Source organism: Cimex lectularius, unplaced genomic scaffold (genome assembly GCF_000648675.2).
Source record: "Cimex lectularius strain Harlan isolate CLEC.00 unplaced genomic scaffold, Clec_2.1 scaffold141, whole genome shotgun sequence".
NCBI classification, from domain to species: domain Eukaryota; kingdom Metazoa; phylum Arthropoda; class Insecta; order Hemiptera; family Cimicidae; genus Cimex; species Cimex lectularius.
Genome location: NW_019392838.1, coordinates 663937 through 677240, shown reverse-complemented (window position 1 = coordinate 677240; position 13304 = coordinate 663937). Strand labels below are relative to the sequence as shown.

Genomic DNA, 13304 nt, shown 5'->3' with positions numbered 1-13304 from the left:
GCAAACAAATATGGCCGCAGAGGTTAGTATTGGTAGATATATATCTTTTTGCTCACAGTTATGCGGACATTCAGATTCCTTATGAGCTGGGGAGGAGGTTTCCCTTTACCAATAATATCAAAATATCTCGCCCATTTTTCAATTTTTTTTATAGCACCCCCAATGTGTGTACCTCGAACGGAACTTTTACCCAAATTCAATACTGCTCATGCTTTGTACGCGTTTTGTTTGGTAGTCTGTCTCTCAAGAAAATACTCCTAAAACCAGGAAATTTTTCGAACGTGAAATGTCAAAATTTGTTAGCCTAACAAAGCTATATATAACTCCGGCAGCGGCTAATAAATTTGTTGTTTCTTCATTTTTAAAAGAGCAAAATCTTTCAGCATACATCCCACCCTATTTGATTCACAAAATTGATGTTAGAAGAGGACCTTCCGGAAAAAGAAATTCTGAACATTATAAAATTTAACGTTAGTGTAAAGTCTGTAAGAATAGCCAAAATTATTTCTGAAGATAATAACCGCTTTCGTAAAGTTAACTTAGGTACTTGGATTTTGACTTTCGATTGACGGAACTGTAACAATGTACGAGATGTAAAATGATCCTTACCTCCTTCCTTTCCGACAATGTCGCAAATCGAAAATTCAACCATTTTCAGAATCAATGTAGGGGTGCACGAAGGTGTGAAATTTGTGGCCTTACGACGAAAAATCTCCCTATAACACATTAATAAAGTGTGCGAATTGTTCAGGAAATCGTAAGACGTCGGATAGTAGTTGTCCTGAGTATGTCCCCCTCATCTCTTTGAAAAGATAAAATGTGACATATACTTTATACTCTACGGTTACTGCAAATAAATTTAATTTATTAACTAATGGCGAATTTCCCCCCTTTGGAGACTGAAAATGAACAGTCTACACATAAACGTCGTTCGAAGAAAGTCAGGTCATGTTCTAGTCATAGTCCATATGCGATTAAAAAAGCACTTTTATAGAATAACTTATTATCTGTTAGTCCGTCATAAGTTTCGAATAAAGCGAGGAAACCCCAATCCAAGAATCTGTTTTCGGCTACAAAGATCAATCCCTATCCGCTAAATGCGATAAGAATGACACTTAAGTTTATTTTTAAAAAGGTCTAAAAAGGTGGCAGGAAATTGAAAATGAAACTGATACCCCAGAAAAAAAGTTTTCCCCAATATCTTTCAAGTCTAGAACAGTAATTAAGAACAGTTAATTAAGTCGAATTAAGGATTTCGATCAGATTAATAACAGAGCAACATCTCTTGATTATTCTCCAGATAATTAGTTATAAAAAAAAATTAGCAGAACTTTGTTTTATGCAATGGAACTGCCAAAAGAAGCTCGTTGGAAAAACTTATTGATCAGTAGTCGATCGATATCTTTTTATTATCTGAAACATGGCTATCCTCTCAACACAGGGTGAATTTCCAGGGTTTCCATTTCGTGCGAAAAGATAGACAGGAGTGATATACAGGGGTCGGTACACTCATTCGAAACTCGATTTCTTTCTCTCCCATTAAGTTAAACTGCGATATGATAAAAGTTATGTGTGCAGGTATTCAGATTAAATTTAAAAAATTTACATCTCCCCTAAGCGTCGTATCCATATATAACATCGAGGTACATAAAATTAGTTCGTCAGATTGGGAGAGATTTTTAAAATGGAATTCTGAGATCTTTCATTCTTGCAGGGGGAAGCATTGGAAAATCAAAATGTTGTATGGTTAAATGACGGTTCACTCACTTTCTTTTGCCCGTCAGGTGTATCTAGCCTAGCCTCAAGGGTCCTTGCTGTCTGTTTGTTTGTTTGTCTCTTATTTTACTCCCTACCACTCTTCCCCTCACGTTCACTTTCTCTCTTTTTCTCTTCCCGATATACGCCTGATGTCTGTATGTTTCCCTACTTGTCTTTTTTTCAGGCGATTTGTGTTTGGCTCACTCAAGCTCTCTTTCTCACTCTCACTGACTCACTCACTAACTCACTCTCTCACTCACTTTCTCATTCTCTCTCTCTCTCTTTATTTCGCTTTCATCCATTCATTCTCACTCTCTCTCACTCACCCAAACATCACTCATTCACTCAGCACTCTCTCCCTCCCTCTCTCTCTCTCTCTCTCACTCTCTCTTTCTCTCTCTCTCTCGCTCTTTCACTCACCCTCACTCTCTAACTCGCATTCACTCTCTCTCACTCACCCACTTATTTACTGTCTTTCTACTTTTACGCTCTCACTATCTCTCTCTCTCTCTCGCTGTAACATACTCTTCACTTCTGTATGTTTTCTTGAATATATTTCTGTTTGTTTGTCTCCCATTCACTCCCTTCATCTCTTCCCCTCACGTTCACTTTCTCTCTTTTTCTCTTCCCGATATACGCCTGATGTCTGTATGTTTCCCTACTTGTCTTTTTTTCAGGCGATTTGTGTTTGGCTCACTCAAGCTCTCTTTCTCACTCTCACTGACTCACTCACTAACTCACTCTCTCACTCACTTTCTCATTCTCTCTCTCTCTCTTTATTTCGCTTTCATCCATTCATTCTCACTCTCTCTCACTCACCCAAACATCACTCATTCACTCAGCACTCTCTCCCTCCCTCTCTCTCTCTCTCTCTCTCTCTCTCTCTCTCTCTCTCTCTCGCTCTTTCACTCACCCTCACTCTCTAACTGGCATTCACTCTCTATGTATCTATTTCTCTCTATCTATCTATTTCTCTCTCTCTTTCTCTCTCTGAGTTACACGTGACTTCTGTACGTTTCCCTGGTTGTTTATCATTTTGAATATTTGTTTTTGGTATAGACACTCTCTTTGTTTTTGCCTACTCACTCATCCTCTCTTTCTCTATCTTGTAATTGATTCTGGCATATTTATTCCATATATATGTGTTAAAAATTAATTAAAATTAAATTGATACTGATTACCAGTCGGTCAGTTACTTTGGGAAGGAATACGAAAAAAGCTAACGTCTTGTCCTTTCATGCATCAAGTCCCTTCTCTATTCACCACCACGTGTACAAATGATTTCCCCTAACGAACCGGCCTTTGCTGAAATGAAAAGCATGGCACGACTACACGGGAAATTGTTGTTGACGAGTTAGATGATGTAGCATTCCCAGATGATTTACGACATTCCCAATACATAGATTTCGCCGAAAATTTCCGGACGTGGAATTAAACATTTGTTTAATTTACTGTTTTTGAATGTTAGATTATTTTCCTTTGTTCGTTCTGTATGGAAAACAACAAAACGGAAATCCTGGTAAGGTTTCAGCTGTCGCTACTCTCTGACATTTACAGAAATCGATTTTAGCACTTGATGAAACAGACCTGTCAAGAATGCCATTGACCTTCCCTCTGTAATTCATTCATTCAACATCATTAAAACTTTTGCATGTGTTTATACATTTTTGTATTTGTATTTTATTTTGGGCGTTTATACTTGAATTTTTAAAATTATTAAAACATCTGACTTCCTAGGTTGTGTCCTATTATCGTATGTGTTGGTAATATCATGTAAATATACATATGATCTAAGGATTAGATTATAGATAGATTATATAGGAGCATGACTTTTTACGACCTGTGCACCAGTTTGACGACTGATTGACGACACCAGTTAGGACCAGTATTGATCTATCGTGCATCACTATTTTTTTATCTATAGCTCCTCGTTAAGCTTGACGGTTTCTACCAGACACATACGCCTTCACACCAACCGAGGACGTATTCTGTTTCTTCTTCTTCTTGGCAATATCTGCTTAGGCTTGTGGTCTATGCATATACCTTCGGAGTCTGCAGTGTTCAATTAGCAGTCCAACTATTATTCTAGTCGTAGCACGTCCTAGATATTCGAAGATCCTTTGATAAACGTTTTCGCATGCCACTGTCCCGGGCTACATTCCCGTTGAGTGGAAGACTTATTATGACTCCATTGTCTGATGGATCCGCGTTTATGGCAGTCTGGTAAACCACAAACAGGTTCAGGCCAATAACTGTTCTCACTGAACATACCTTGGCCAATTTCTCGGCCTCTACGTTGCTCCTCTGCCCTGGCACCCAGACAAGGTAATTTTTGTTATTTTCTCCATAGTCTGATAGGGCTCTAATTCAGTCCCAAACGACTCTGGACTTTACTCAATGCGACAATTGCCTTCAGGGTCACCTGGCTCTCCGAGTAAATGGCTATTCTTCTATTGATCATCCCCAGCCTTTTCATCTCCCTGGCACAGTGTTCAATAGCCACAGTTTCCGATTAAAAACGGTGGGATAATCCAAGGCTTATATAAATTCTAGTCCTTGGTGTATTTCCATAAATACCAGCTCCTGACCTATATTCTGTTTTGGAGCCATCCGTAAACCAAATACGGTCGGTATTGACTGGAATCCCTTTCTCCCAGTCTGCTCTACAGGGTATTTTGATTAGAAATTTTTGTCAAAACTGAATATAGGGGTATCAGTTCTATCTAGCTGAAGCTCCCCCCCCCCGAAACTTCAGTTGCTCTTATGTTATGTGAGTAGGCTATTGGAGGCTGTTCTTGCATTAGCCTATGAATTGTGGCTCTGGCCTCTCGCAAGATAAGGATGTATAGTGGTGCTACCACCACACATTCAGAAGGACTTCCAGGGCAACCGTGGGGGTTGCTCTCATTACCCCAGTGATGCTCTGATACGTCAGACTTTGAACAGTACTGAGGATCTGGATCGCCCTTAGCTGGAATGTCTTAGTCCACCAAACCATTGCTCTGGAGGCTATCTTGGGTCTAACAACCGCTGTGTATATCCATAGGGACATCTTTGGATTCAGTCCCAGCTTTTCCCACAAAGGCGTTTGCATCTGCCAATGGCAATCTTTGCACTTTGTATAAATCAAATGTACAGGAATTTCCTTTACTTGCTTATATTTAAAGCCGTCTTCTAAAAAAAAGATATAGACTATTTTTTGGTAGGTATATTACGTTACATGTTTACTTATCAAAGCGTCTTGTAAATTTTTTAATGTTCAAAAGAGAAGTTTAATTAAATTTTGTTAATTTAATCTTAAAAGATTTTAATTTAAAATAAAAATAATTGATTTGGCGGAAAAAGCTGTGAATTTCAAAATTGGTTTTTAGACCTATATTTAAGAAGAAGAAAAAATAATTTATTCTGAGTCAGGAGTGTCCCCTTATAATAGTACATAGGTTAAAATAAAAGTTAATAACCTTGTGACACAAAAATAAACTTTGTCGTGGTGATCAATGTAATAACAATGGACATATAAAACGAAAAACCCAAAGGGGTTAACTACTAAAATGAGTTACTCTGAAAATTCACTTAGAAAATAATTCACTAGTTTTCGTGGTCCGCTTGACCAATTAATATCTTTCGATTAATTAAGGTTTTTAGTTGAGATAAAAAAGTCAGTGTCACGAGCGGGATTCGAACCCACGTACTTCGGTTAGATACGCCGCTACTCTACCACTTGGACTATCGTGACTCCGATCCACTCGGCAACTAGATTACACGACATTTGAAAAATGGCAAAAAGGAGGGAAAATTCAAAAGATGGGGTTGAGATGGGAAGTTAGTGTCCGAATGGAACGAGGTCACGAAAGCTCAAGTGGTATCTAGCTAGATCTGGCGTATCTAGCCGAAGATCGTGGGTTCCAATCCCGCTCGTGCCATTGACTTTTTTATCTCAACTAAAAATCTTAATTAATTAAAAAATAATAATTACTAAGTAAATTTAAACTGCGTAGACTCTGTTTGGAAGGAGAGCATGTACAGGAGATGTTTAAAAGAGTTAAGCGAAGCAGCGGATAGCTAGATGGAGGGAGTTACAAAATTTTGATGCTCTCACAAGGAACGACCGTTCAAGGTGAATATTTTATGCCGGGATCACAGGGAGATGACCGGGTATTGCAGGAGTGGAAAGAAGATTTGAATTGGATGGACTGGATAATGTAATGAGGACGATTGGTTGTAATGGTCTGGTAAAGAAAGGAACCAAGGAAATATAGACAAATATAGACGGGAAGAGGGATAGAGCCAGAATAGATACGAATACAGCCTTGATACCCTGAACCCTCGGTGGATGCCGAATAAAAACCTGAAACAACGGTTCAATAATGTTTTTATTTACGACAAAATATATCAATATTTACACAAACTGGACAATATTCTGTTCATTAAAGTATATCGTTTAATTCCGGGTATATGAAGACGATGTATTGACGGCTTAGTTTCTAATTTGAAAATATTTTTTTCACATGATAAAAATGACCATGATTGGCAAAATTTATTAATTATCTAATCATCACCGCCCCCGCCATAATTAAATAATTGTATTAGAGGTTTAAGTATATGTACGTCAAGGTTCTAATAACAGGAGTAACGTAATTTTATCTGTAAGGAAAACTGAAAATAAAAACGACAAACTGATTTAGAAAGGAATCGATATATTACAATCATGTCTTCCCCCTGGTATCTTTGCCATCCTCAATTATAGTGCGATAATAATTTAATAGTTAGACCGTAAGGCAGTTAGCCTAATTCTATTATCATCTTTAGCTACGTAACGGGGTTGATCCTTAATACACTTAGCCTCGACTTATTAGATGAAGTTAGCGAAACATTAGTGACCTCTTAGATGACTGAGCGCCATAATGCAATTTACTAAAAGCACTCGCCGACATAAGTGCCTAAAGAATATTCAGCAGATGTCAATTAATGTCATTAATATCCCTTTCCATCTCGCCCTTGGGAATAAATAATTAAAAAATCTAAGTAAACAGAATCCATTTTAGTAGCGATACATCGGTAGAAAACGACAAAAGGAGTACTTCTTCATTTTTGGAGAATACCTTAAATAAACCACATCGTTATTTATGTGGCCTTTCATTGATCACTAAGAATGACACTGTTCGGAAAAATCGTCAAGTTTAACGGGAGGAATACAACTTTTGGATGTTTTTGTTCGTTTCATCCTTATCTTTTCAATTCAAGAGACATACAGCTTTTAATATTTGAATATGGATAAAATCCAGAGGAATGATGAATTTTTGAGAAAAAATGCCTTAGCCAGTTCCAGCCTTATATGAAAATTCGTATTTAAGAGTTTTAAAGTTGAAAACGAAATTGTGAACGATTGTAGGTTGAGATGGAGAGTTGGTGTCCGAGAGGATCGAAGTCACGACAGCTCAAGTGGTAGAATAGCGGCGTATTTAGCCGAAGGTCGTGAGTTCGAATCTCGCTCGTGACACTTTTTTTATCTCACCCGAGACATTACATAAAAAGAATAATTAATTAAAAGTTATTACAACTATTGGAATGATGAATGTTTTTTTTCAACTCGTGTCAGCAAGGTTTTGAGTTTATTCTATTATATAGGGAAAATTAAGAATTAAATCAACGAAAACCCTTTAACTTTTTTAAAATTTATATCTCTGATTCTGATGTATATGTTATACGGAAGGGAATTTTTAGTTTTTATACATTTCATCTTATTATTTTTTTGTCTGAGGGAAAAACCAAATCGACTGATGTATCTTTGAAATACTTGCACAACAAAGGCAGGAAACTGTATTTAAAAAACATGATGCGAATTGTTTAATTTTTTTTTGACTCCTAAGGCCCACTGCCAAGGAGGATTGGTCTAATATTTGTCTAGTTTTACGGAAAAAAATGTTTGAATGAAATCGGTTTTCTCACGTCTTTAGCCTCCCCTTGTAAGATATGTTCAATATTTGGAGCTTATCGCGTTGGTAACCGTTGGCTCGGATAGTGTTTTGTTGAGAATATGTTTATTTTTATTTTTTTTTAAATACGAGGTTCCGCAACAGCAGAGGTCATATAAACCCCCAGGGTGCCGGTGTTTTTTACAAAAAAAGTCCATTAGTAAGTATGTTGGGTTCGAATGCAGGGCCTCTAGATTCGAACCCAAGACCTTTACATTACAGTGATAAGCGCCGTGTCAACGCCTCAAGCCTGGAACACACATACCCGATGCTACGCCATGCGACGCTACCCGACGCAAATCCAAAGTCCATTTTCCATAAGATTGTATTACTCCCGTGCACATCTGTCCGATGCCACGCTACGCTACCCTACTCTATGCTCTGCGATCCCCACTGTCCAGATTTTCGTCGGGTTGCTTCGAGTACAGTCGAAGACAAAAGAACCGGACACTCATATTTTTTATTCAAACTACATGTATTATTGTCGTTATATTAATTACAACATACTTATTTTAATATAAACCAAATTCACCGAGATAAAAAATTGATTACTTTTCATTTTAAAAAAAATAATTTTAATGGCTTGGTAGAAAATTGATCAAAACACCGGAATACCATTTTTTGATATCATAAATTTAACTAACAATTTATTTCATGGTTTTGCTCATAAAATTACACCCTTTTCGTCGAGTAGCGTCAGAACAGGACACTCATATTTTTTGGAGTTTATTTCAAACTATGTGTATGTAATTTTGTCGTTATATTAATTACTACATTCTTATTTTAATATAAATAATATTAAACGAGGTCAAAAATTCATGAGTTTTTATACAAAATTATTCATATTATTTACAAATTATTATGATGGTTAGGTAGAAAATTTAGGTTAGGCTTAACATTGCGGCCGTCAACGCCCCTCTGGGAACATGTTTAGAGATATCTATTTAGATTTTTAAAACTTGACGTTGGTTAGACGTGCAGAATCTAAAGCTTTAATCAAAATTCCATGTCTAGACAGGTTTTAACATTGTATCTAACTTTTTAAATGTATCGTGAATAGATTTGTTAATGTTTAAAATTGAAGGACTTTGAAATAGTCTCGAGAGTGTAACACTTATTCGTGTGAGTGTAGGTTTACAAGTAAGTCTTTTGTCAAGTAGAATAAATATTTAATTCGGTTTGCAGTCCGCTACCGGAGTTCCAAGAGGGATAATAGAGGCTAGAATACCGCGTTGTAATGTGAGAGTGAGGCTCTTGCCGGCATTAATATTAATCCACCGCTTTGGAAACTGGGATTCAAGGGATCTTAAGTGAGTTAGTAATGAATGGCGACGGGTACTGATTGGATGAACAGTCCTGAACGACTGTTCCATCCGAAAGCGTGGAATTATTTGGAATATGAGAAGTGTATGCTGAAAAGGTTGAGGGGAGGTGGTCTTGCACGCTACCTTGTTGCTCCAGCCAGGTTGGGACGAATAGGCAGTGATGTGTTTCTATTAACGAATGAGATGCAGCACGCGAAGAATATTTTTACGTTGAATAGTTTCTTGTGGAGGAAAAAGAATCAAATTACAACGGGAGTAGTCTAGTAAAATATTTTACCAAAGGAAACTGCTTATTTCTTAATTTTTCTATTTTAATGAATCGATTATAACAAAATTTCAACGAATTGTAGCTAATTAAATTGGATACTTGACTTTTGTATTTTTGATAGAAACGAAAAATTAATGCAAATATTTTATTTTGTATTTTGAGAAAAACATGTAATTATTTAAAATTTATTTCCTTACGAAACAATTTAAAAACTTAATTTAGGTTTAGGTCATGAATGGTTAAATTATACAGGGTTAGGGTTAGATTTGGTACGGAATGGTTAGGTTAAGTAGGATTAGGGTTAGGTTTGGTTAATTGTAATTGCAATTGTGAAATATGTGGATGAACAGATTTTGGTTAGGTAGGGTTAAATTAGTGGTTAGGTTTAGTGGTAAGGACAGGTTAGGATTAGGTAGGTCAGGTCATAGTTAGGTTAGGTAGGATTAAGTTTAGGACTAGGGCTAGGTGATATGGTATATTTTTAATTATTTCAATTATTTGCAATGTGGAGTAGTATTTTCTGAGAAAAAGTTCCCACATTTCAAACCTTCCAAATATGATAATTATTCAGAAATCGTGAGATGCGGTCTGGTGTGATGTAGGTAAAGATGGCACGATAAACAAAATGATTTTCTGATACCTAGGTCACACCAGACCGCATCTCACGATTTCTGAATAATTATCGATTAACGGTCACTAATTACCACACATTTCTACACGAGAAGAACGAAGAACATGGGATTCTATGAACAAATTTCAACTGCATATGGACACGCAGCTAAAAGTACTCTGAAGGACATCGTCAACAATGAGAAGAAACTCGCATCGGCTATCAACCAGAGAACTTTTTTGCTGAAATGCAGACAACACAAGGCCCTGAAGATGATCTCAATAAAGATCGAAACGTTGGCACAATAAAGAAAATGTTTTTCTGAAACCTACATCACACCCGACCGCATCTCACGATTTCTGAATAATTATGGATTAACGGTCACTAATTACCACTTGTACCAATTGTACTTGCTGAATTTTTCTATTTAGAATTTTATGTTTAAATTTTACAATTTATATAAACATTAATGCCTTTTTGCATTTTAAGAAAGTTTTTCTTATGTGAAAATGTGTGACGCAGTTTAGTGGGTATATGCTTTTGACTGTAAACACAACTGTAATTTGTTCCAGTTTGTAAATAGTGTCAAGGGCAATTTCATTGTTTCATAAATGAAACTAAAAGTGTTTCGTATCTGTTGTTTTCCTTGTATAGGGGCATCACCGTGGAGCCAGTAAGAAAAAATCCCTTTTAAAACCCTTTTAGAAAGATTTGGGTTCCGACTACCGTCACACTCCGACCCTTTTCTCTCTCTCTCAATGTACTTTTTTTCAACGTGCGGGCTTCCAACTTCCTGTGTTTGTTAGAGCCCGCGGACTTCCTTAGCAACATAAACGTCCCTTTTATGGCGTTTCCGCCCGGCCTGGCCGGATTACCTTTTGAATTTATTCCGCCGGCTATTTGCAGGTACTCTCCTCCGATTCTCACTTGCCTACCCAATCTTTGGCCATTGTTTCCGGAGATTTCAGGAAGGCTAGAATAGCCACTGAGAGTGAGTATCGTTCCATTATATTTTTAATTAACTTTGTACGCCATTGAGTTCTAAACTTTTATTGTATTATTCCTTTACGAGATATTCTTTCGTTTAATAACGCCACGTGCTTCGGCAATTTTAAGTTTAGCTTAACCGACCCCAAAAGCGGTTTTGAAATAAATAATGCAATCTGCTTATTTTAATAGTCCCGTTTTCCGTGCTAGATGGATGGCATCGGATGTTTTCTATCAAAATGTATCCTCATAAAAAAATACAAATATATACTTAAGGCATGGAAAACATTATGTACAACAATTAATTAAGGTTTTCAGTTGAGATAAAAAGCCAGTGTTACGAGCGGGATTCGAACCCACGATCTTCGGCTTGATACGCCGCTGCTCTACCACTTGAGCTATAGTGACCTCGATCCATTCAGACACCAACTGCCCATCCCAACCGCACCTTTTGAATTTTCCCTCCTTTTTTATCTCAACTGAAAACCTTAATTAATTGTAAGGTATTAATTGGTCAAGCGGACCACGAGATTAGTGAATCGATTATGTACAACTTCAATCATGAAAAAAACTAACCAGGCTACGTGTATATTTTCAAATGTGACATTTCCTAATGCGGTCTGTTTTCGTGTGTCAAACGCTTTTCGTCATGTTCAAAACCAGGTAGGATATATAGCTGAAAATGATAGGAACGACCAAACTACGTGTTCATCACCCCGCCGGCCACATGGAGGAATCTCATAATTTAATCTGCACTTTGTCAACATGTTTTGAATTGTTAAGCATTTCCTGTCATACAGGATGTCGCGGTCAAACCGCTTAAGAATACTTTTTTTCAAATGATTATCAATTAAAATTAATAAAAGTCTGACGTCACTGTATTTTCCATCATCATGGGGTTTGACGAGGGTAGTGTCCCTTTTTTTGCCTTGTGACGTCACTGTTCTCCCGTCCATCACGACGGGTTTGATGATGGTAATGCCCCCCCCCCTCTTTCCTTTGCCATGTGAAGTCACTTTTCTCTTTCTTCCGCCTCCTCGGAGCTTGGACAAGGGTAGTTCACATTTTTTTTGGTCACGTTCTCTTTCTTCCACCTCCATGACGTTTTAAGGAGAGTCGTGACGAACGTCGTATATTTTACCTAGTGATGTCACATACCCTTGCAAGCTCCATAGTTCACGCCCTTGATGACGTAGGGTAATTGCTCATGCAAGTCTACCGGGGGTGTTTAGTGAGAAATTGTTCTCATTATTTTGCCTTTGATGAGTAGTAATTACATAAACTTTAATACTGCCGGCTGGTTTGTCTTGATGTTGCTGCATCGCTCTCCAAGTCGGTACCGTCCTTCTGGTTAAGGAAAGCACAGTCTATTTGTTTATTCATGGGTATACCGTTGCTTCTGGAGAGCCATCATTTTCCACTGGATCGCCTTCCAAGTCTGTGATACCGACGGGATGCGTCCATGATCATGCGACCATGGTTTTGGATGAAACGGCTTTTTAATAAGGCCTGTACTAGAGCGTACTCCCGGGCCACTAGATTAGCCTCGAGTTTTTAAGATTTTTTAAGCATAAGTGAAAATATTGCTGTGTACTTTATACATTATTATCAAATGACAAAATTAATTGTTGGCTATATTGTGTTGAACATACTTGGCTTTTTTTGTTTCAGCTTTGGAGAATGTGGTACGCGTCTCAGTGCGTGGTGAGTAGCTCGGAAAAATACAAAAGCAGTATGAATAGTTGAAAATGTTTTTGTCATGTATTGATATATTAATATTAATGCAACATACTAGACTCACACATAATAGATATTGTGTATTTCCAAAAGCCGCTTATGCAATTCTAATTAGGGAGATTATATGGGAGTTCGATGGACTCTCTCTCTCTCTCTGATTCTCTCTGGTCTTTGTGAATAACAAATTTATATGATTAACCACGCCAACAAACATAAACGCTATTATCAAAAGGCGATTCTACTTTGGGTTTGAGAGCACAAGTACAATGATAAACACAGAGAATAATTAATATACAGTAGCGGTTCTCCTCGCTCAAAATAAACCCATATATGTATTATTATTAAACAAAAATAATAAATAGCTCGAAAATGTCTCTTTTCAATCGTTTTATTTGCAATTAAAGAATAACATTCACCACGTCGATGAACTCTGGCGAAATTTTCCCTCATTGACAGTTTGTTTGGAGGGTTGAAAGTCCTGGTTCAGACAATAAGCATCAATGCGAAGAAGGATTTATAGTCAAGTGTTCATACAAACAACTAACTCTCTTGAGAGTTTCTGTTTTCAGTATTGCAATTCTTCTCTTGAGGGTAAGAGAGTAATTGCATATAAGGATTTGTTTAGCTAGTAACAATTCAACGTC

At 37.2% G+C, this 13304-nt stretch overlaps 1 protein-coding gene across 1 annotated transcript in view; it reads left to right on the top strand.

Annotated features, from left to right (window-relative positions):
• Window positions 1–13304, top strand: part of LOC106671176 — an 86320-nt gene that overhangs the window by 23448 nt on the left and 49568 nt on the right. Inside the window, exon 3 of the mRNA XM_014402068.1 lies at window positions 12595–12627. Coding sequence (XP_014257554.1) covers window positions 12595–12627 — 33 coding nt within the window. The remainder of the gene's footprint in view (window positions 1–12594; window positions 12628–13304) is intronic.